General features: G+C 48.3%; 2 protein-coding genes and 2 pseudogenes across 2 annotated transcripts; 2 read left to right on the forward strand and 2 right to left on the reverse strand.

The window, feature by feature from the left end:
* Window positions 1-93: 93 nt before the first annotated feature.
* On the forward strand, window positions 94-900 carry LOC116887492 (annotated as a pseudogene).
* A 3,357-nt stretch (window positions 901-4,257) lies between these two features.
* On the reverse strand, window positions 4,258-8,167 carry LOC116887602 (class I histocompatibility antigen, Non-RT1.A alpha-1 chain-like). The gene is made up of 5 exons (XM_032889220.1): window positions 8,055-8,167; window positions 6,037-6,134; window positions 5,450-5,797; window positions 4,900-5,252; window positions 4,258-4,431 (listed from the first exon to the last, which is right to left on the reverse strand). The coding sequence occupies exons 1-5, from the start codon at window positions 8,165-8,167 to the stop codon at window positions 4,258-4,260; spliced, it is 1,086 nt and encodes a 361-aa protein (XP_032745111.1).
* Window positions 8,168-10,632: 2,465 nt separating this feature from the next.
* Window positions 10,633-13,704, reverse strand: LOC116887491 (H-2 class I histocompatibility antigen, TLA(B) alpha chain-like). The gene is made up of 4 exons (XM_032889115.1): window positions 13,460-13,704; window positions 12,996-13,265; window positions 12,546-12,821; window positions 10,633-10,900 (listed from the first exon to the last, which is right to left on the reverse strand). The coding sequence occupies exons 1-4, from the start codon at window positions 13,530-13,532 to the stop codon at window positions 10,860-10,862; spliced, it is 660 nt and encodes a 219-aa protein (XP_032745006.1). The 5' UTR covers window positions 13,533-13,704; the 3' UTR covers window positions 10,633-10,859.
* Window positions 13,705-16,271: 2,567 nt separating this feature from the next.
* On the forward strand, window positions 16,272-24,864 carry LOC116887603 (annotated as a pseudogene).
* Window positions 24,865-25,125: the final 261 nt, after the last annotated feature.

A 25,125-nucleotide genomic window follows, 5' to 3' on the forward strand; every position in this document is an offset into this window, starting at 1 on the left:
AAAAAAAGGTACCAAAAAACAAAGGTAAGGATACTGCCTGGTGTTTCTTTTTGGGAAAACACCAAATGGGGGATGACTCAGGTGGAGCAGGAGGGTCCAGAGTCCCTGGGGGCCCAGGATTAGGAGGCTGTGGTGGCTTCTGCAAAGGATTCAAAGGGTTGTTAGGGGACAACCATGGCAGTTGCTTCAGGTCTCATTGGAGGTAGAGCTGAAGAGGCATGGATCTTCTCCAAGCTGGGCCGCCTGGTTAAGGACATGAATACCAAGTCTTTGGAGAATATCTACCTGTTCTCCCCACCCATTAAGGAGTCTGAGATTATTGACTTTTTCCGGGGTGCATCCCTAAGGATGAGGTTCTGAAAATCATGCCAGTGCAGAAGCAGACTGTGGATGGTCAGCTGACCAGGTTCAAGGTTTTTGTTGCTATTGGGGACTACAGTGGCCACTTTGGTCTTGGCATTAAGTGCTCCAAGGAGCTTGCCTCTGCCATCCAAGGGGTCACCATCCTGGCCAAGCTTTCAATCATCCTGGCGAGGAGAAGCTACTGGGGAACAAGATTGGCAAGACCCACACTGTCCTGTGCAAGGTGACAGGCTGCTGTGGCCCTGTGCTGGTGCATCTCATCCCTGCCCACAGAGGCACTGGCATTTCCTCTGCTCCTGTGCCCACGAAGCCACTGATGATGGCAAGTATAGATGACTGCTACACTTCAGTCAGGGGCTGTGCTGCCATCCTGGACTACTTTGCCAAGGCCACCTTTGATGCCATCTTCAAGACCTACAGCTACCTGACCCGCACCCGACCTCTGGAACATTGATGCCCTGGCAGGAGATCACCCCCAAAGACTTCTAAGTCTGTAAGATCCATCAGAAATAAAGACAGGACCTTAATACCAAGAGACAGAGGCAAGCAAATCTCAGAGTTTAACGCCAGTTGGTACAGAGCTAATTTCAGTTAAAGAAAAGCTTAGGTTCTGGTATTGCGGTACACACCTTTATTTTCAAAGAATGAAGGTAAAGTGAGGTTGTAGAAGGACGCCCTCCTGTTTGAAAGTGATATGCTATTGAATGGCAGGAAAGGTGACATGTCAGAGAAAGATTTAAGAGGATAGGATATGCCCAATTCTCAGAAGAATAGAGAAGAAATTGAAGCTACTGAGGGTAGGGACCCACAGTGCAGGAGGAACATAGTCCAGTCCAGGGAGAACATGTAGACATAGGTAAAAACAGAAAGAACAGAGAGTCAGAAGGAGCCGGAAGGTTAGAATACATTGGCAGAGTTGGGTTGAGGCCAAGCAGAGTGATTCAGAGGCTGAGAGCAAAGCCAGGTTGAATAAATCAGCTGGGGGAAGAGTTTCAGCCAGAACAGCTGAGTAGACCCAGCATCCAGAACTCAGAAAAACCAAGAAGAGCTCAGAGGGTGAAAACTATCTAGGCCTATATTAGATTATCTGGATGCTATAACCTTCAAGGGCTAGGCCTAGTTACCTGACTGAGGCAGTAAGTCTCCCAGGAAACCATTACAACAGGACAATGAAAGATACTTTTACAACCCACTCTAAATACAATGTTACTTCAGCATCCTCTGAGTCAAATGGATATTTGCAGATCTTCTTGTCTTAGGGATTTAATTAGAAAAACAACAACAAGGTAACATCTGATACAAATAAAGATGATGTTTGTCAACTTTTCTCAAAAGTATTAGAATAAGTTGTAAAAGATTATTTATTTTATGGATATGAGTACACTGTCGCCAGTCTTCAGACACAACAGAGAGCGTATCAGATCCCCATTACAGATGGCTTTTGAGCCACCAAGGAAGTTGCTGGGAATTGAACTCAGGGACCTCTGAAAGAGCAGCCAGTGATCTTACTGCCAATAAATGAGCCAATTGTCCACCTGGTAAAGTACTTTTTGTTTTGTTGTTTTAGTGTCATCAGGGTTTGTCTTAGTCATTGTTCTGTTGCTGTGGAAGAGACAGGAGGAAGGCCCACACCTTATAGAAGAAATTATTCCATGGGTTGCTCTGCAGTTTCAGAGGTGTTTCTCGTCATTGTAATCACATGGGAGGATGTTGGCATGGAAGCTGGCAAGGTCCTGAAGATGGAGCTGGTGACTTTACCCTCTGGTTCCTCAGGGCAGGAAGAGAGCCTTCAAATTAGCTCTTGGATTTGGAAACTTTTAAGACCAATTCCAGTGACACACCTCCTAATCCTTTAAATAGTGCCACTCCCTAATGACCAAGCCTTCAAGTCTAGCTAATGGGGCCATTTTCATTCAAACTAACATACCTGGTCCAACAGTTTGTAATGCCAAAACACATTCAATTCAGCTTGAAAGTCCCCTAACCTGTCAGTCTCAACACCTTAAAAGTTCAGAATTCATAGTTCTTCTGTGACTCAAGACAATCTCCTAATTGCAACCTTTCTAGAAAGAAAATCAAGGTGCATGTGTTGCATTTACCACACAATGGGCCCAGGGGGTACATTTGTATTTCAGAAGGGGAAGGAAAAGCAAAAGTGAGGAAGGTTGGATCACAGACTAAACTCCAGCTGGGCAAACTGTAAACTACATCCCCATGTCTGACACCTAAGCTCTCTTCAGATCTCCAAGTCCTGTCAGCTGTGTTGTATGCAACACACTTCTCTGTCCAGGCAGGTTGACACCCGCTAGCGATTTTCCTGCTCAAATCATGAAGATTGGCATCTCCCATATCTTGGATTCTCCAGGAAACTCCAGGTCTTACTTTCATAGATTCCCAAAGGGACTCTCTCTGCCCCATTGTCACACAAGATCCCATAGAGGAATCCTGTCCCACCTGACACTCGCACAGGAAACACAGATTCTGGAAGGTTCTCCATCTGCTATTTATTTCCTTCACAATGTTCTGATCAGTCTAACTTTTAACTCCCCCCACCAGTGAACTGTACAGGTCAAGGAGTTCATACAGATTCAGATGTTCAGTGTGGAGGTGAGGAGCCTGGAGCCGGACAGGATGCAGATACCCCCAGTGTCTGTTGGACAGGAAGGTTGATCAGAGAAGGGATGACAGCCAGTGCAGGTCCCACGTGGCAGCTGTCCCAAGATAAAGAACAAGAGTCAACACTGTCAGCATGAAAACATCTCAAAGGGCCCCTCTCATTCAAAGGTCTCAACCCTGAGAGGCCCAGGAACCCAGTTCTTCCTGTTTGCCTCAGCCCTAATTATGCCCCAGGAGTCACTCTTTCAAGTCTCCAGGAGACAAGTCACAGAGGTCTGGGAACTGTCCCATCTGCAGGAAAAAATGCCAAGGCACACCCAGGGAGACTGGGACATGTGGGTGGAGGAAGAACCCCAGCCCAGCTCCCACCTGAGTGCCCAAGGGACGTTTTCCCTCATGTACTGACTGGGTAGCAGGAGCATAGCCTCTTCCCCCAAGAAAAGCTGAGAGATTATGAAGTCCTGTCCCAGGAAATTTCCAGAACAATAGCAGCAGACTAGGGAAGGTTCAGGAGGCATGAGGAAGGAGTTGCAGGAATGAACCATGGACAGATCAGATCTGTGCGCTGTGCAGGGTCCTCCTCTGACCCTCTGACCTCTGACCTCTGATCATAGAGATTCTTGTGTAGATCACCCACCATCAGGCTATTCCTCCTTCATTTTCCATGTGCTTTACTGTCCGATAAGTGATTATATCCAGAGCAGACATATCCAGTTATGGCATGTGTATTGTGCTTATGGTATATGTATTGTGCTTATGATGTGTATGTGGTATTGTGCTTATGGCATATGTGTATTGTGTATTGTGCTTATGGTGTATGCTTATGGCATATGTGTTATAATTTATGGTATATGATGGTGTATTGTGCTTATGGTATATGTATGGTGCTGCAGGTATATGATGTGTGTTGTGTTTATGGTATATGTATTGCTTCTTCTTTACAATGGACCTCAGAAAGAACCAAGTAGCAGCTCTTACATACCTTTTGCCTTTTCATCCACCTACCACAATGATGTAGTTTTAAGGATGACCATAGCCCAAGGATGCACACCAACAATGGCTAATGGCGCTCATGGACGTGAGGCTCTGGGAAGCAGAGGGAGGAAAGGGAAATAAGGGTCATGGCTCCAGTCATTAGGCCTGACCTCCAGGGTTTAGAGAAGGTTCCAGCCCCACACCCTCTTACTCCCATTTCAGGGTGAGAGGCCTAGGCAGCCCTCATGCTCCACATGGTATGTGTATTTCTCCCTCGGCCCCAGAAGGCACCACCACAGATGCTCACTTCTGGAAGGTTCCATCCCCTGCAGGCCTGGTCTCCACAAGCTCCATGTCCTGGGTCAGGTCCTCCCCATTCAACTGCCAGGTCAGGGTGATGTCAGCAGGGTAGAAGGCCAGGGCCCAGCATCTCAGGGTGACACCACCTTCAAGTCTGGGGTGAAGGGTCACATGTGCCTTTGGAGGATCTGAGGAGAAAAGTTGGAAAGTTCAGTCATTTTTCTTTCTTCTGGTGCCTTGAGCTGTACCCATGAGTTTCTCCTGGGAATGGACTGAATCAGGTGTGGTAGAGGTCAAAATCTCTCTTAGGTAGCTTAGACACAGTGTTCTGGATAATTTTATCATTTGGAAATTCTAGATCTGGTTAAGCTGGTCACGGTAAGAGACTCCTCCTTCTTCCTCTCCCCTCCTCCTCCTCTTCCTCCTCCTTCTCCTCCTCCTCCTTCTGTTGGTGCTGGTTTTATGTTTGATAATGGATTTGTAAAATTCAAAGTGAATCTCCAGCGGTTCAGAATGTTTACTCTACTGGATAGACCATCACTGACATGTACAGCTCTTGTGGTTAATTTCAGTGTGTGATTTTTTTTTGGCCACTTTAAAAAAAAAAGATAAATAACTAAAAACTAGAATAGACAGGGGCATCACCCAGCTGATGGTTTCCTCTTCCTCAGGATGAGCCCCAACCTGAGGGCAGAGGAAAGAGTTGCCAGAGGCCACTGCACCTGTGCGCAGCAGCGTCTCCTTTCCGTTCTCCAGGTATCTGTCGAGCCACCCCACGCAGGTCCTTTCCACGTAGTTCTTGTAATACTTTGCAAAATCAGCCTGCTCCCACTTGCGTCGGGTGATCTGCGCTGCAGAGTCCGTGGCCTTCCACGTTTTCAGGTCTTCGTTCAGGGCGATGTAATCGCGGCCATCGTAGGCGAACTGCCAGTACCCGCGGACTAATCTCCAGTCAGACCCCACCTCGCAGCCATGCACCTCCTGAACTGTGTGAGAGCCTGCGGGAAGCTATAGTCAGATCCATCTGGCTTCTGGCCCTAGGAATTCCCTCAACTGAAAGTGAAAGTTGGTCTCACGTGTTGGGTACCAGGGGGTCCTGCACTTTTCAGGAGTTCCTCCGACTTGGGACTCGGACCCCTCCGGCCCCTTTGTCGGGAGGTGGAGGAGTCCTGACCTCAGACCCGGGGTCACTCACCGCCCTCGCTCTGGTTGTAGTAGCAGAGCAGGGTCCTCAGGTTCATTCGGTAAATCTGCTCTTGGCCATTGACTATCTGGGTCTGCTCCTCCCAATACTCGGACCCCTCCCGCTCCATCCACCGCGCCCGTGCTTCCATCCTCGGATTCTTCGCGTCACTATCGAAGCGCACGAACTCCGTGTCGTCCACGTAGCCGATGGTAATGAACCGGGGCTCCCCGAAGTCGGGCCGGGGCACGGCGGTGGTGAAATACCGCAGCGAGTGTGAGCCTGGGGACAGCGCGCGGTTAGACCCGGAACTCCTCCAGCCGCGCGGGTGCGTGGGTCGGGCCGGGAGCAGGGGCCGGGCTTCGGACCGGAGTGGAACAGGGGCGCAGGGTCTGGTGCGCGACCCGGGGACGCGGAGGCTGCTGCAGTGCGCTCCCCATCCCTCCCCGCAGAGGCCATTTCCCTCCGATCCCCGCACTCACCGCGCGGCTCTGGCCCACCAAAGAGGCTGCAAGCATCAGGAGCAGCAGGCGGGACACCTTCGCCCCCCAACTGAGATCAGGGACGCAACTGAGTTCTGCAGGCTGCCTGCATTTTACCACCAGTTCGCGCGTCCCGGGCTGGTTGCTTCCCCAAGATCGCGTCACCCAATGAGGGGCGAGACCTGCCACCGTCAACAGTAACCGGGCGGAAGGACCTGATACAGGTTAGGAGCAGAAGTCAAACTGGAGAGATCAGGAATTGCCATCTCAAGTCTTCCCCACCCCTGACTTCACTGCCTGGAGACTAAGACTTTAATTTAAAATTGAAATAAACTGCTAAGATAGAAAGGCCGGACAGGATAATTCCTCATCTTTGAACATTGTAGCTTCAGCTCAGAGTTCCCTGACTTCCCAAGGGAGATTGTTGGAGAACTGCACTTCTCAGGAATCTGCTGCACTGTAGCAAAGCAGCCAAGCCCAGCATCTGGAGACTCCAACCAAAGTCTTCCCACAGTGTGTGACAGCAGGAGTGCTTGGGTGAGTTTGGCTCAGCAACTCTCCCAGGTCCTGTTTTCTTCTTGCTGTTTTCTCAAGGCTTCTTTAGAGCTGGGGTCTCATGAGATAAGGCTTCTTAATGGCCTCTGGAAAGGACTCGGGGTTTCTGCTGCCTGTCCCCAGGATTCCTCTGTCTCTATTTACCTAGGTCTCTCTTGAGACTGCTCTTGACAGCTTATTTACCGAGTCAGCTATCAGAGAGAGAGAGAGAGAGAGAGAGAGAGAGAGAGAGAGAGAGAGAGAATATGAATGAGAGAGAGAATGAATGAGAGAGAGAATGAATGATAGAGAGAATGATAGAATATTACAGAGAGAGAATGATAAAATATGTGTGCAATATGCCCTTTTAGGCAGTCCCAAAACATGACCATACCACCAGCCTCTCTCTGTCAGGGAAAAGGAGGACCTAAGAGGATGGGATTAATCCCATACAAATCAAGGGCAGAGCTACAAATCTGTGAAAATTCACTCTAAATACAATGCTACTTCAAGGGCTGGAGAGATGGCTCAGCGGTTAAGAGCACTGACTGTTCTTCCGGAGGTCCTGAGTTCCATTCCCACCAACCACATGGTGGCTCACAACCAACTGTATTGGGATCTGATGCCCTCTTCTGGTGTGTCTGAAAACAGAACAGTATACTCATACATAAAATAAATAGATAAATATTAAAACAATGTGACTTCAGCATCCTGTGAGTCAGATGGACTTTTAGTGATCTTTTTGTAAGGTTTTAGATTTAAAAAAAACCCTTACAATTTGATACAACAAAAGAAAATACAAGTTTCTCAGCTTTTCACTAAAGGGGTTTACAGTAATTATTTAAAGTTCGGCTTGTGTCTTAATTATTGTTCTCTTGCTGTGAAGAGACACCAGGACCATGGTAACCACAATAAAAACAACAATAGAAACAAAGCAAGAACAACGACAACAGAAATCATTTAACTCCTGGCTTCATTATAGTTTCAGAGGTTTAGTCCATGTTCCTCATGGAGGACACACTACAAAGAGGCATGGTGTTGGAGCTGTAGCGGGAGTTCTACAGCTGGTTCCCAGGCAGGGAAGAGAGCCTCTGAGCTTGGCTTGGGCTTCAGAATGTTCCAAGACCTATCCTGAGTGACCCCACCCTCCGAGAATGATAGTGCCTCTTCCTAATGACCAAGCATTCAACATGAGCCTATGGGGGCCATTTCATACTAACTACCATATTCTATGACCTGTCCCAGGATTGTACCATGTCATAATATAAACGACATTGAGCCCAACTTGAAAGTCTTGCCAGTCCACCAGTCAACAGCGCAGGTTAGTTCCTCAAAGTTCGGCTATGTCTTCTGAGACTAAGGAACCTCTTAAAGGCACTCCTCTATAAAGAAAATAAAACAGGTCACATAGTTCAAATATACAATGGCATAGGATGCACAGTTATGTTTCAAAAGGAAGAAATGGGCAAAGTGAGGAAATGTTGATCCAGCTGGCTAAACTGCCACTTGCTTCTCCATGTCTGGTGCCAAAGTTCTCTTCAGATCCTGACCTGACTAGCCTCATATTGCACCACACCTCTCTCATTCAGGATGGTTCACACCTGGTGACAGCTTTCTGGGGAAAACCTGAAGACTCTGGCATCTTCCATATCTTGTCTCCAGTGAAATCCAGGACTCCTCGCCAGCCTTGCTCAATGACCTTCTTGGCCTCCATCGAGGGGACACAATTTAGACATGCAAATAGAGAGAGATCAAAAAAAGCCAGAAGGAAGCTGTTGTTCTGCTGCTTGTTGGGCTGTAACATGGCCCCTCATTCATTTACATCGTGACCATCTGTGTGGTTTTGGTGGTTTCCTTTCTGCTTTTAAGGTTTTAGTTCCCTTTCACGGGGTTGAAGCTTCACTATGGGGGGCTTGTCCCTGTCTCCACTTAGCACCACCCTTTCTTCAGAGTTTATTTCAAGACTTAGTCTTGAGAAACTGACTTAGTCCGGAGCTCGGACTTTAGCTCCATTGCACTCATGCCGATCCTTCCCCCCTCACACTGCACATCTTGTGTTGTTCTCATGTAGCTTCCTCCCTTTCCTTTTATATACAGCTGCATGAGTGTGGCCATGAAAAACCAAGCAACACAGGTAATACTAGACTCTTATGACGTCTCCCTGTCAACACCATTAATCCAAAACACTCAGATTTAATCTGAGGCAGTATTTTATTTGTCAAGGCTGGAAAGCAGCCACCTTTCCATAATATTAGAAGAATTATTCTAAGCCACTTACTAACATTCTTCCCCCTCTGAAACTTTTACCTTGGCCCCCACAGTGCCCCCTCAGCCTTTGTCTTTCATGACCCTACTAGCATGGCTGCTTAGGGCTTGCTTCATGCATTTAAATGCCTTCCAGTTCAAAGTCCATTCATCCACACATTTTGCCAAGGAGCAGCATGGTCAGGCTGGTCCCAGAAGCCCCAGGCCCAGGGACCAAATTTTAAGATAGGGTTTCTCTGTATCCATGAGTGTCCTACAGCAGGGTGACCTGAACTAAAGGATTTTCCTGCTCAGCCTCCTGAATGCTGGGATTAAAGGTGTTCCCCACCACTGCCCAGCAAATTCTTCACTGCTAACCCAGGTTCCTATTACATGGGAAGGCCTGGTACAGCCTTGAGGGCTCATAACCCTTGTCACAGAACAAAAGCTCAAGCCATGCCTCCTTCCCAGGATCAGAGTCTTCAGCCAGGGGCCCTATTAAATGCCAAGTACCAAGGAGATATAACTGAGGAATGGCCAGAACAGCAAGGAAGTGCACATGGACCGAGATCCACCTGCAACAGCCCCATTCACATGCAGATGCCACAGAGGACTCCTGTCCAGCTAACACTCAACACAGGAAACACAGATTCCGGAAGGTTCTCCATCTGCCATTTATTTCCTTTGCAATACTCTGAGTGTTCTCAATCCAGTAAGTTCCCCACCAGTGAACGACTCAGGTCAAGCAGTGTACATTTAGATCCTTCTTTCTGTGTGGAAGTGAGGAGCTGCAGCCCAGGGCAACATGGAGCCGACTGGATACAGATGTCTTCTACTGTCTAAGGTTGGCTATGCAAGGGAAGACAGGCAGGCACAAGAGACAGGATCCTGAGCGCAGGGGGCTGGGCTCTTCAGATTTCCCCATTGTGTCCACATCCAAAAGCATAAATCCACAGACATTGATGTCCAAAGGAATCCACTGTTTCTATGTCAGAACTTGTCACTGGGTTCCACCAGGCAGCTGTCCCAAGATATAACACAGGAGTCAGCACAGTCAGTAGGAAACATCTCAAAGGTTCACCTTGCATCCATAACGCAGTAAAACTGAGAGGCCCAGGACCCAGTCCTCTCCCTGTTGGCCTCAGCCCCAATTCAAAGACCCTAGGTGTTACCTTTTCAAGTGTCCTGAGAGAGGTCAGAACTTTCTCTTGCCTGCAGAAGAAGAAAACAACAAGTAACAGGAGACTGACAAGGGGGGTAGAGAAAACCTTTGGCTCAGCTTCCACCTAAGTACTTAGGGACAACTGTTCCTCAACATTGTGACAGCAGCAGGATCATAATTCCTGTCTCTCCTGTAAAACAAAAACAAAAACAAAACAAAACAAAAAAAAACCCAAAATGGGAGAGCAAGGATTTCTGGACCCTGGACATCCTATCGGGAATGACGGGAAGGTCAGGCTGACATCTGTAGTGTTTAGGATGAGGCTTGTCCTCTGACCTCTGACCCCTGACCATAATGATGATGCAGACCTCTCACCACCATCACCATTAGAATCTGTCTTGTACTGTAAGGTGAGTGTCTGCAAACTGACTCTAGAAAGAGGCAAGTTTGCATAAGGTCTGTGCTTTTGATTGAGAATTCATAAAGCATCCTTCTAAAGACCTAAAAGAACAAAAAACCCAGCCACAGACTCTTCCATACCCTTGTTCTTTTCTCATGCACATCACAGCACCCCAGCCATAAACCAAGATGACCATAGCACCAAGGACAGCACCAACAACGGACCTGGTCCGCATTCTGGACTGAGGAGGCCCTGAGAAGGAAGGTAAGGACAAGAAAGGAAAGTGAGAAACATGATGTCCCTATCTCAGCCCCCAGCTCATGGCTGCAGAAGGCTTTCCCTCACCCCAGCCTCCACCCACACCCTCCTTACCCCATCTCAGGGTGAGGGCCCAGGTAGCTCTCATGGTACACATGGTGCATGTGTACTTCTGCTCCTCCCCCAGAAGGTACCACCAGAGCTGCCCACTCTCTGAAAAGTCCCATCCCCTGCAGGCCTGGTCTGTATAAGCTCCATCTCTTGTTCAGTCCTCTCCTTCTTCCAGATCAGAGTGATGTCAAGGGTAGAAGCCCAGGCCCAGCACCTTCAGGGTGACATCACTCATGTCCGGGGGTGATGGCTCACATGTGCCTTTGGAGGATCTGAGGAGAAGAGTTGGAATGTTTGAGCATCTTGTGTTTCTTCCTGGGGGCCTCCAGATTTGCTTTTGTGAGATGACCTGGGAAGGAAAGGACTAGAGCAATGTCAGTTTCCCCAGTACTAGATATAGTATTCTGTAAACTCTAGACATTATGTTCAGGATCAGCTATGTGTCCCAAGAGGAAAAAAATGACCTCTGCTTTTGTCTGTGGGCTAGAGATTCAGCATCACTGATGTCGGACTTCACAGAGGTTGGGCAGGCAGAGAACAAGGCCCTGAGGGAAGCCATAGGAAAGAGATGCAGATTCAAGGGAGCAGCTGTCCTGTTCTTTCAGGAACCCTGTCTTCATCCTGAGGAGACTCTGAACCGTCCAGAGACAAAGGTGCTCCCTTGGGAGAGCCAGGTTCTGATACAGTCAGGAAGCACAGGAGTGCTCTCCCCCTCCTACATTGAAGATAGAGAGGAAAAGGCTGGAAGCTTCTGTCAAATGAAGAGACACCAGCATTTCTGGTAAGATCAGGAATAAGAAGGGAGTGTCCAGTCTCCACTCTGATCCCTGATATGGTGCTTGACCTTTCAGCTCTTGCCATTAGACAACCCAGGTGCACCAACAGTTAAGTGAATAATGAAAATATGGTACACACAAAATATTAGCCGTGCATTTATTGCGTAAAAGACTCCCCATGATAACATGTCATAATACATGTTTATATTCTAATGTAACCATATGCCGTAATCAAATACAAGTCTGGCTACTCGCAAAAAAAAAAAATATGGTGTACAAAAGAAATGGAATCCTGCTCAGCTATACACAAGGTAATTCCAAATTTTCTCAGGAAAATGGATGGACTTTGAATATACAATATTAAATGAAGTCTCACAATCTCAGAACAGGAACAGGAAATAAAAACCACATAGTCAGGGGGCTGAAGAGATGGTTCAGCGGTTAAGAGCACTGACTGTTCTTTCCAGGGCTCTGAGTTCAAATCCCAGCAACCACGTGGTGTCTCACAACCATCTGTAATGAGGTCTGATACCCTCTTCTGGTGTGTCTGAAGACAGAGACAGTGTACTCACACATAAGAGAATAAACCTTAAAAAAACAACAACATTGTTTTGGTTCATATAGGCGCTTTAGCCAATACAAAGCTATGTGTACTTGCTAATAAATGTACTTGTTACTTGTATCTTGATATAATGAAATCAGTAAAGGCTAATATTTGAAGATGAGCGAGGACTAAATGTAGATAAAGGACATCATTATCCATGGAAGGTAATAATTGAGAAGTACTTCTAATTTTGTCACCAAATCTCTCTCTCTCTCTCTCTCTCTCTCTGCCCTAGCTTTCTCTCCCCTCCCTCCCTCCCCCCTCCCCCCTCTCTCTCTGTCTTATGCCCTTCACGACCTCTCTGGTCCTGGAAAGTCATGAGTATATTTATTGGAAAACATATAAAATCCAGTGTGAACCTCTACTGTTTGATAATGGCGATTCTAATTGTATCCAAGTTCACTGAGCTATGTAAAGCCTTTGATTTGCATAATTTCCACAAGAAAAGCTAGATGGACATTTCTCAGCTGATGAACTTCTTTGTCTGGACCAAGCCCAGCACAGAGGCAAAGGGTGGAGTGACCCAAGGTCCCGCACCTGTACACTGCAGCATCTCTTTTCTATTCTCCAGATATCTGAGCAGCGAATCCTTGCATGGGCCCTCTAAGTAGGTCCTGCGGAGCTCTGCATAACCAGCCTGCTCCCACTTGAGTCTGGTGATCTGCGCTGCCCTGTCCTCTGCCGTCCAAGTCTTCAGGTCTTCGTTGAGGGTGATGTAATCTCGGCCATCGTAGGCATACTGCTCATAACCACGGAGGAGGCTCCCATCGGATTCCACGTCACAGCCATACATCACCTGGATGATGTGAGAGCCTGCCCCCCCCCCTCGGTCAGACCCGTCCATGTTAGGACTTCTAACTGAAAGTTTCTAACGGAAAGGGAAACCAGGTCCCTTTTGCACCAGGTGCTTAGGCGGCTTGGGTAAGTGGGAGAGGAGTGGGGACAGATATAGAGGGTCAGGACGCTCAGATTTAGAGGGTTACTCACCGTCGTGGCTCAGGTTGTAGTAGTCAAGCATGGTCTGTAGGTTTCCTCGGAAAAACTGTGCATTGCTTGTGACTATCTCTGTCTCCTTCTGCCAATACTCGGGGCCCTCCTGCTCCACCCAGGACGCACGTAGCTCATATCTCGCACTCTCCCCTGCGCTGTTGAAGCGCACGAACTGTGTGTCGTCCACGTAGCCCACAGCGACGTACCAGGACTCGCCGGGTGCAGGTCGGGACAGAGCGGTGTAGAAATACCGCAGAGAGTGTGACCCTGGGGGTGGCGTGAGGTGAGACCCCCGAGCTCCTCCCGGATCCCTGGGCTGGTACACACGACAAGAAGGGAGCAGGACTCAGGCCTCTTGGGTGGAGGGTCCGGTGGGGACACAGGGACTTGGGAAGAGGCTTCCCGGTTTAGGACCCTGCCACTGCCTGAAGAGTCTGGTTCCCTCTTGATCCCCCACTCACCTGAGCAGGTCTGGGTCTCGCCTGGCGACGTCGCCAAGAGGAGAAGGAGGGCGCTGGGCACCATGTTTCCCATCCTCTGGTTAGGGCGAGCCAAAGACAGTTGTATAAAGTCCTAGACTTTGTAACTTGCAATCACAGAGAGTTTTATGGCATTTTCTCTGCACCGGCTCTCAACAGGACGGTGAGGGCTTGGAAGCCACCTGACAATGGCCCAGACAGCAAGAAGTGAAACCACAGGTCTGCCCTACCCAAGCCCGCACCCCGCTCTCAGCCCTCAGACCCTGAAAGCCACTCCTGGAAACTTGGGACTTTGTCCTGACTCCTTCCTCTGCACTGAGCCCTGCATATAACGTCCTCTACCTGAACCCTGGGCCAGAACGTCATACTGTAATCAGAGTGGAAACCTTCAGGGTGAGAGCAGTTGTTTTCCTTCTTCCCACCTCCACAGCCAACTCCATTGTGATGGCCCTGGGGTGGTCTGGAATGCAGTGTTGTCTTTAAAGCAGGAGGCTTGGGCCTGCAAGCACCACACAGTTTCCCACAGAGACCAGGGGTCTGTGTCCACCTGTAGTGACTTGGGGTTAGGGTTAGCTCACACTGCCAAGCCCGACTGCTCAGGAATCTGTGTTCTAAATACATAAATGGCCCAAACAGCCTCGTGCTAGTCCCACATCGGGTCCTACCTGGCTTCTGACAGGTTCCCCCTGCACTGGGGAAGTAACAGCCTTGCACACCAGCAGCAGACTGTCAGCTTCTTGTTATTTCCTTCCTGCTGCAACTTCTTCCCTCGTTAGCCTGACTTCTCTCCAACCTCTCAGGAGCATTGTTACTGTGGGGACCCCATGCCAGTATTGTCTTCTGAGAAATGGGAAGATGTTTTCTTCATTGTCCTGATCTCTAAGTTGCCCAGAACAGCCAACTACCCCAATATTCCCCTCTGAGGTCTCTTAACACTAAGAGCCATTCATCTACAGCTGTCTTAGACTTATTCTGCTTATAGAAGTGCATGCACAACCGTACAAGCATATGCAGGCACACGCACAGACACACCGCATACACAGTCAGATGAACACACACATACACACACACACACTCACACAGTTACACATACATTCACACAGATACAATCACACACATACTCCCATAGGTATTCCTACACACACATTCACAAACACATTCACATACTCACACACAAACATACACATTCATACACTCAAGCACACACATACAGACACATTCACACAACCCCCCACATTCACATACACTCAGACACCTATTCACACACACCCACTCACACCCACTCACATACACACTCAAACACATATATTCACACACACTCACACACACTTACATACACTAACACACACTCCCACACCTTCACACACACACACACACCACACAATTGCACATACATTCACACAGATACAATCACACACATACTCCCATAGGTATTCCTACACACACATTCACAAACACATTCACATACTCACACACAAACATACACATTCATACACTCAAGCACACACATACAGACACATTCACACAACCCCACATTCACACATACATTCAGATGCCCATTCACACACACACACACACACACACACTCATACGCACTCAAACACATATATTCACATACACACACTTACATACAATAACACACACTCACACACCTTCACACACAGACACACACTCTGACGCACTAACACATTCACATACACTCACACACATATGGCCACACACATTCACACGCTAACACACAATAACACACACACTCATGTATACTCATACATTCACACACAGAATATTCACATACACACTAACACACATGTATTGACACACATTCACTCACATGTACACTCACACACATATTCACACATAGTCACACATGTTCAATACACACTCTCACACACATTTATACAGACACATGCATACACACACACTCTCACACATGCTCACACACGCTCGCACACACTTACATACACTCACAAACACACACACACTCTCACATACATTAATACACACACACACATACACTCACACTCACACTCACACACAAACACCCTCCCTATCAACATGGCCTGTTGCTCTCCCTTTCCAGTCTTCCTGCTTCCTCTTGTCCTTGAGTCTGGGAACATGGCTGTCTCTTTTCCCCTCTGGGCTCCCCAGCGGAGTTCAGATGATGGCCTCAGCCGCTGCCCAGTTTGGTTCTCCTTTCCCTGGATGGATTTGTTGGTTGCCTCCAATGCACTCAGAAAACTCCCTGTCACTCTCCAGGTCTTCCCATGATCCCCATCAGCACAGACAGTCTGAGGCCAGCCAGCCTGGGATTCTCCCTCAAGACCATGTCCACATCTGGAGTCAACTCCCTCCTTTAGTTTCTGCCCTCTGGCTCACTGCACAGATTCCTATGCAATCTCTGGACCTCAGACCTCAGAGTACTGCTCTGCAATGCTAAGGAGAGCATTCAGACATCCCCTGAGGAGTGGGGCATCCTCAATCAGGCATTGTTGTGTGGCATTGCTGACAAGTGCAGGAGGCAGCAGTGTTGACACACATGAGAGACAGAGAAAGCCCATGTCCTTGTCAGGGCTGAGGTGACTAAGTTGTCAGGCACTGTCCCTGACTGTCTGCAAAGTGGGAAAAGGCCATAACCTTCCTCCTACAACAGCTCTTACTTTTACCATCAGGAAATCACTGTGGTCACACCAACAGGGCACATTTCACTCCCTGGCCTGCAGCCAGCTCAGGGCAGCACTATGGGCCACAGCATCCAGAGCAAGCAAGGTGTGTCTTCACCCTGGCACCTGGGGTCATGGAGACCTGGGTGTTGGATGAGCCAAGGATCAAGAGGAAGGGAGGTCGGTCCTCTCTGCCGACAAATTTGACCTCAGCTTCTGAGTCCTTATTCTTTTCTAGGACAGCTACAGGCATCAGAGTCTTCTGGACTCCTGGGTATCCAGAACCAGCTCCTGCGGCTGGATACACTGGTGAGACTCAGACATCCTTCAGACCTCATTAGCACTAGGTGGACTGTATGTGGACACTTGAAGGCTTGTGGCCTTCTCGAAGCTGTGTAGGTGCAAAATATGTCTGCAGTGCTACCAGGGTGTCCCAGGATATCTCTTTTCACTTGGTAAATTGTAGGGACCCAGGCCTAGAAAGGACTAGTTGTCCCCCCCCCGCCCCCACTTTCCCGCAGAGGCCATTTTCCTCCCTACCTACCTGGCACTCTTTGGTAGGAGTCTTGGTCCAAGGGTGTGCTCAGTACAGGTTCTGACCAGATGGTCATGGTCCCCAAGGTCTACAGAAAACTGAATCCAAGGAACTGCAAGAAGGGTCCCCTGTTTTATGCAAACCAGGCACTAGGAGACTCTCAGATCCTCTAGACCTTACTTGTGACTGTTTTGAATTTTTTTGTACAGCAGGCAGTGCTAAGTGTTCATGATCCTCTCTGGCCATGAGGCTCAGCAAGATGTAGGCCAAGCTGAAGCCCCATCAGCAGGTGTGGTTCTCAGGGCCTCGTGTAACTGCCTTGACAGCTCCTGCATCCGGAATACAAGGTGGCAGTTTAGGCATCAGATGCAGGTGGTGTCTGCCCAAGAACCCTGGGAGGCTGAGCTATGAGTCTTCAAGAGCGAGGGAGAGCGGGGTTCCTGAGACTTTGAGCTCTGCATCTGGTCGCAGCTCTGCTGCCTGCACCCTGGGTGATCGCTGCATTGAGAAGGCACAGAACTGCAAGCAGATAATTTGAGGCAAGGCTTGTCTCTCTGCAATTCAACCTCAGAGCTCTGTGGAGAGCTCTGACTGCACCAAATATCTCCCTGCCAGGGTGGTTGTTGGCTTTCCAGGGCTGCATCCAACTCAGCTCTTGGTGAACTCACAAACGCCGAGCTCTCTGCGCCCCCTGCTGGTGCGTCTGTATGCTTGCAGATCCATTCCCACCAGAGCACAGGCACCCACTTTTTCTTTCCTCCATTTTTTTTTAAATGGACTTCCTTGTATCTGCCCACCCACCCGCCGCGAGGCCTGGCGGGGAGATGGTGGGAAAAGGCCTCAGCCAGTGTGAGCATGAGGCTGTGAGTGGCGAGACCCACCCCGCAAACACCCCCTCTTCCTCCTGTGACCTGTCCCTATAGTATTGTAGCCATATCATAATAACAAAAGACATTGAGTCCAACTTTGAAAGTTCCCAGAGTCCGTCAGTCTCAACACTGTGGTTAGTTCAAAGTTTACAGTCTCTTCTGAGACTCAAGGCAATCTCTTAGCTGCAACCCCTCTATAAAGAAAATAAAAAAGCGGGTCACATAGTTCATATATACAATGGCACAGGATGCACATTTCTGTTTCAAAAGGAAAAAATGGGGCAAAGTGAGGAAATGCTGGATCACAGACTAAAATCCAGCTGGTCAAACTGCAGCCTACATCCCCATGTCTGATGCCAAAGCTCTCTTCAGATCCCAACTCCTGCCAGCTCTGTTGGCTGCACCACACTTCTCCTCTCTCTCTCTCTCTCTCTCTCTCTCTCTCTCTCTCTCTCTCTCTCTCCTCCCCCTCCCTCCCCCTCCCTCTCTCTCTCTCTCTCTCTCTCTCTCTCTCTGGCTGGTTCACACCTGTTAGCAGCTTTCCTTGGGAAAACCTGGAGACTCTGGCATCTGACAATGTGGGGTTCTCCATCGAAATCCAGGATTCACTCTTCCAGCCTTGCTCAATGGCCTCTCTGCTTCTCCATGGAGGGACCCTCTGGACAAGCGAAGGGAGAGAGATTGCAAAAGCCAGAAGAAAGGCGCCAAGTTCTGCTGCTTGCTGGGGCTGGAATGTTGCCCCTCACTTGTTTACATCCTGACCAGCTGCATGGTTTTGGTGGTTTCCTTCTCTGCTTAAGGTTTTCTTTAATTCCCTTTCACAGGTTGGAAGCTTTGCAGTGGGGGGCTTGTCCATGTCTTCCACTTACCACCACCCTTTCCTGTAAAGTTTATTTCTCTGAGCACTGGACTTAGCTCCAATGCCCTTCATGCTGTTCCTTCTCTCCTCACACTGCACATCTTGTGTTGTTCCTCATGTAGCTTTCTCCTTTCCCTTATACAGCTGCATGAGTGTGGCCATGAAAAACCAAGCAATACAGGCAATATTAGACTCTCATGAAGTCTCTTCTGCCAACACCATTAATCCAAAACCCTCAGGTATAATCTGAGGCATTTTTTTATCTGCTCAACTGCAGAAAGCAGCTACATTATTCTTCAAAATATTAGAAGAATTGTCTCTAAGCCACTTACTAATGTTCTTCCCCTCTGAAACTTCTTTATCTGGGCCCACACAGTACCCTCAGCTCTGTCTTTCATGGCCCTACTAGCATGGCTGCTTAGGTCCTGCTTCATGCATTTAAATGGTCTTCCAGTTCAAAGTCCATTCATCCACATTTTGCCAAGGAGCAGCATGGTCAGGCTGGTCCCAGAAATTCCAGTCTCCCAGGTACCAAATTTTTAAGATAGGGTTTCTCTGTGTCTCCATGAGTGTCCTACAGCAGGGTGACCTGGAACTCAGTGATTTTCCTGCCTGCCTCCTGAGTGCTGGGATTAAAGGTGTTCCCCACCACTGCCCAACAAATTCTTCACTGCTAGTCTCAGGTTCCTAGCTACATGGGAAGGCCTGGTACAGCCTTGAGGGCTCATAACCCTTGTCACAGAACAAAGCTCAAGCCATGCCTCCCTTCCTAGGATCAGAGTCTGTCAGCCCGGGGCTCTATTAAGTGCCAAGTACCAAGGAAATATAACTGAGGAATGGCCAGACCAGCAAGGAAGTGCACATGGACTGAGCTCCTTCTGCCATAGCCCCATTCACATGCAGATGCCACAGAGGACTCCTGTCCAGCTAACACTCAACACAGGAAACACAGATTCCGGAAGGTTCTCCATCTGCCATTTATTTCCTTGCAATACTCTGAGTGCAATCCAGGTTCCCCCACCAAGAAACTTCAAGCAGTGTACATTTTAGATCCTTATTTGTGTGGAAGTGAGGAGCTGCAGCCCCAGGACAACATGGCGCTGACTGGATGCAGATGTCTCTACTGTCTAAGGTTGGCTATGCCAGGGAAGACAGGCAGTGCACAGACAGGGTCCTGGAGTACAGGGGTGGGCTGTACTCAGATTTACCCATTGTGTGCACAGCCAAAAGCATAAGCCCCCAGACATTGATGTCCAAAGAGAATCCACCGTTTAGAAGTCAGAACTTGTCACTGGATTCCACCAGGCAGCTGTCCCAAGATAAAAAACAGGAGTCATCACAGTCAGTATGAAAACATCTCAAAGGCTCACCTTGCATCCAAACTCTGAGATGCCCAGGGACCCAGTCCTCTCCTGTTTGTGTCAGCCCTAATCCTTGGCCTCTAGGTGTCACCCTTTCAAGTCTCCAGAGACAATCAGGAACTGTCCCTGCCTGTAGTAGAAGAAGTAACAAGGCACACTCTGGAGACTGATGAGTGGCCTGGAGGAACAACCCTTAGGACACTTCCAGAACTATGACTTCAGACCAGGGAAGTTTCAGAAGTCACCAGGAAGGGAGATATGCAGGGAATGAATCAAGGCCAGCCTGGAGAGCTGTAGTGTTTAGCATGAGGCTTATCCTCTGACCCTTGACCATCAAGAATCATGTGCAGAGCCCTCCCCATCACCATTATGAATCTGTCTTTCACTGTAACCTGAGTGTCTGCAAACAGACACAGAGACGGGCAGGACACAGATGGGTATGTACATTGCTTTACATAGTGAACCATTCTTTAAAAAAAGAGAGATTTATTTATTATATATATAGCTGTCTCAGACACATCGGGAGAGGGCAGCAGATCCCATTACAGAGAGTTTTGAGCCACCATGTGGTTGCTGGGATTTGAAACTCAGGACCTCTGGAAGAGCAGTCAGTGCTCTTAAGCACTGAGCCCTCTCTCCAGCCCAAAAGGAACCACTCTTAAAGGAGAAAAAAAAACAAACAAAAAACAAAAACAATAACAAACCAGACACAGACTCTTCCATACCTTTGTTATTCTCGTCCACATCATAACACCCCTGATCAGAAAATATATGATGACCATAGCTCCAAGGACAGCACCAACAATGGTCCCAGCGAGCATACTGGACTGAGGAGGCTCTGAGGAGGGGAGGGTAACGACATGAAGGGAAAGGGAGAAACACAATGACCCCAGCTCTCAGCCCTGACCAGCTCAGGGTCTGCAGAAGGCTCCAGCTTTTCCTGACCCCAGCTCTCCACCCACAACCTGCTTACCCCATCTCAGGGTGAGGGGCTCAGGCAGCCCCTCATGCTCCACACGGCATGTGTACTTCTGCTCCTTCCCAAGAGGCACCACCACAGATGCCCACTTCTGGAAGGTCCCAACCCCCAAAGACCTGGTCTCCACAAGCTCCATGTCCTGGGTCAGGTCCTCCCCACTCAACTGCCAGGTCAGGGTGGCATCAGCAGGTAGAAGCCCAGGGCTCAGCACCTCAAGATGACATCACCTTCAGGACGGGGTGATGGGTCACATGTGCCTTTGGGGGATCTGAGGAGAAGAATTGGAAATTTGGGCATCTTGTGTTCTTCCTGGGAACCCCAGATGTGCCTGTGACACCACCTGGGAAGGAAAGGACTGGAGCAAAGATCAATTTCCCCCACTAGGTCAGATATGGAGTCCTGGAAATTCTAGACCTTGGGCCCAGGATCAGCTATGTGTCTCAACAGGAAAAAGGTTTTGCTTTTGTCTGTGTGGGGCTCAGAGATTCAGCATCACAGACTTCACAGAGGTTGGGTGTGGGCAGAGAACAAGACCTGAGGGAAGCCATAGCTCAAAGGGGTACAGATTCAAGGGAGCAGCTTCCTGTTCTTTCAGGAACCCTGTCTTCATCCTGAGGAGACTCTGAACTGTCCAGAGACAAAGGTGCTCCCTTGGGAGAGCCAGGCTCTGATGCAGTCAGGAAACACAGGAGTGCTCTCCCCCTCCTACATTGAAGAGAGAGAGCAAAAGGCTGGAAGCTTCTGTGAAATGAAGAGACACCAGCATTTCTGGTAAGATCAGGAATAAGAAGGGAGTGTCCATCTCCCTCGCTTCCTTGATATGGTGCTCAACGCCTTAGCTATTTCAATTAAACAAGAGGGAGGCATGACCGGGAAAGGAAGCAGTCAAATGATGTCTGATTTCAGATGATATGATTCCTAAAGACCGTGTGGAGTCCTCTAGGAAACATTCAGGCCTAATAAACACGTACTATATCAGGATACAAAATTAGGTTTATCTAACCAAGGAAATGAGAGAACTCCACAATGAAAACTTCAAGATACTGAAAAAGGAAATCGGAGAAGACGATGTTAGACGCTGGACAGAAAATTCATGTTCTTGGCTGCCAGAGTTAATACTGTGAAAGGGGCCATACGAATAAAATTAACCTCCAGATTCCATGCACTACTATCAAAATTCTGATTTATGTGATAGGTTTAGAAAAAAATACGAACGAGTATGAGCAAGCAAACAATCTTTCTTTTAAAGATCTGACTATCAAACTCCCCAAAGCCTTTTCATCACCTCATCCTTTTTTTTTACTTTTTTTTTTTTTTACAAATTTTCTTTAAAAAAAAACATTTATTTATTTATTATGTATACATCATACAGTTTTCAGCCTGCATGTTTTCCTGCAGGCCAGAAGAGGGCACCAGATCTGATTATAGACGGTTGCTGGGAAATGAACTCAGGACCTCTGGAAGAGCAGACAGTGCTCTTAACCTCTGAGCCATCTCTCCAGCCCGCAACCAAACAATCTTAAGGAGTAAGAACTGGAGACGTTTCCATCCCAGCCTCAAATTACACCACAGAGCTGTTGTGGCAGGGACAGCCTGGGACTGGGAGAGAATAGACAGGAAATCACAGGCATGGGGTAGACGTCCAGGCCATGGAATGTCAAGATATGCATCCTCAGTATTCCACAAAGAGTGCAAGATACACATTGGGGATAGGGGCGGGGAGGATAGCGCATACTACAAATGATTCTGTGACACAGTTTTCCTATATGGGAAGATGAATTCAAACACTTAGGTTTCACCTTGTACCAAAATTACCCCAGCTGAAAGTTTCTTCTTCCTCTGGAGTGAGCCCCACCCGAGGGCACAGGGAGGAGAAGCCCGAGTCCGGTCCTCCCCCCCACCCCCAGCGCAGCAGCGTCTCCTGGTTCCTGTGCCCTGGTACCTTTTTTTTTTTTTTTTTTTTTGGTTCTGAGCTGGGGACCGAACGCACGTGCTCTCCAAGGAGGCCCTGTATTCAGCCCCTCGCCTGCTGCATCTGTCCGCGATCGTCCGTTTTTCAGGTCTTCGTTTAGGCGATGTAAATCACTGTTTACTGCCGCGGAGGAGGCTCTGGACCCACAGACGCTGGAGGTGTGGGAGAGCCTGCTGGACCCCTCCTTTCACTGAGCTGTTCTGAGAGAAGGCTGAGCTAATCTGGGCTAATGGGTGAAGAAACCCAGACTCTCCTCCTCCCATATGCAAGAGGGAGAGGGAGAGGGCTGGACCATTGTGTGAAATGGAGAGAAGGACAACCAGTGTGTCCTTTCAGATAAGGAAGAGAGGGAACTGCCCACACTCACCTCCCTTATTTGAAATCTCAGCTATCTCAATTAGACAAAATGAAAAGCATTAAAATAGGAAAGAAAGAAGTCACATTATCTCTTATTCCAGACACCAATTCTTTAACTTGAAAGTCCCAGTTGAGCCCACAGGGAAAGTCTTGGACCTAATAAACCCTTCATGTTTCAGGATACAAAATTCCATATTAGAAGGCAGCTTTCATTTATACAACAGTGTACTCTCAGGGAAGGACGTTAGGACAAACATGCCATTCTAAGTAACGCCTCCCCCCCCCCCAAGAATTAAGCATTTAGTGCTCTATCTAACCAAGGAAATGGGAGAACTCTACAATGAAAATCTCACAACAGAGGGCCTCTGGACAGAAAGCCAATGCTACTGCACTACCAGAGTTAAGATTGTGAAAATGGCCGTTCTACCAAAATTAACCTACAGATCTAATGCACCGCTATCAAAATTCTAATTCATTACATAGGTTTAGAAAAAATACAAAAGGCTACGAATTAGAAGTGGAGGTGTTGCAATCCCAACCTCAGATTATACTGCAGAGCTGTAGTGGCCAGAACAGCCTGGAACTGGCATAAAATAGACAGGAAAATCAAAGGCATAGGATAGAGTTCCTGGAAAGGAACTGGTCAAAACTATGCATGATCAAGTTTCAACAAAGAACACACATTGGAGTGTCAAAGATGACGCCGCGACATAAGACATAGAATTACACCCGAGAAGATGATTCTCACCCTTTACCTTGCACAAAAGAAAACTCAAGAGCATTGTGTGGCGGACTAGGCACAGCTGCGGTGTGAGGTGCCTGTTCTGGCCTTCTCCGTCCCCACATCGCCGCCCTGCCCCACCGCCAGCCGCACCACATCTAGCCTCCTGGAGAACACCCCCACCGCAGTGCTGCACGTTTACATAGGACGCCTGAGCCACAACGTCCGCGAGAAGGACACCCAGTGCTTTTTCAGCGCCTCCTGGAAATCGACCTAGAAAACCGGTACGGTTTCATGGAGTTTCGAGGGCTTCCGTGATACGGACGAGCTGAACAGCAAGGAGCTGTGCCGCCCGTTCGTGATGGTCGAGCGCTCCCGGGGCGGCGCCGCGACCGTGATGGCTACAGCTACAGACGCCGCTGTGGTAGAGTTGGACACAGCAGTCGGAGAACTGGCAGAGGCACATATGGAACAGCTATTCGTACAGAATACAGACTTATTGTCGAAAATCTGTCTAGTCGCTGCAGTTGGCAAGACTTAAAGGATTTCATGCTGCAAACAGGAGAGGTGACTTCTGCAGATGCTTACAAAGAACGAACAAATGAGGGTGCAATCGAATTTAGACCCTACTCTGACATGAAGCGTGCATTGGATAAACCGGATGGCACAGAAATAAATGGCAGAAATTCTACCTTCAATAAGCCACGAACAAAGTCGTAGGAGCTCTGACTCTGGAAGTAGAGTCTAGAAGATCTCTTGAGTAGGCGTCGCAGAAGCAGCCGCTGTAGATCTTGAAGTACCTCAAAAAGTCGCTCCCATCTAGGTCCCCTAGCAAAGGTCAAATCTAAGCTCAAGTCTGATCCGGGTTCCCGTTCGCACTCAGGAAGCAGATCTAAGGATAAGTGTGGGAAGCCACGAAGTAGGTCACGTTCTTGATCCCCCAAAGAAAATAGAAAAGGACATGTAGTAGAAATCCAGGTCCCAGAGCCAGATTCATTCGCCTCTCCCTGCTCCACCCTCAAAGGCTCCATCCATGTCCCCTCCGCCAAAAACAGCTTCAAGATCCCGTTCTAGATCTCATTCAAGGTCCGGATCAGGTTCCAGAGATTAACCATGAACTGTATGTTCTTTGCACACTATAGCTGGACGCTTTTCTACTCGCTTAGGCGATTACTCTTGAGTTTGTGCTCTACAAGAGGATTTCCTGGAAAGGGAATTTGATTTGTGGCCAAACTTAATGAGAAAAAAAAAATGAGGTTCTGAAATGCTGGTGTGAAGAATTTGTAGAATTAAGATAACTTTGATTTTGTAGCCTTTGAGCTAAAATAACTTTTG

This window comes from Rattus rattus, chromosome 18 (assembly GCF_011064425.1).
Source record: "Rattus rattus isolate New Zealand chromosome 18, Rrattus_CSIRO_v1, whole genome shotgun sequence".
Lineage (NCBI taxonomy): Eukaryota > Metazoa > Chordata > Mammalia > Rodentia > Muridae > Rattus > Rattus rattus.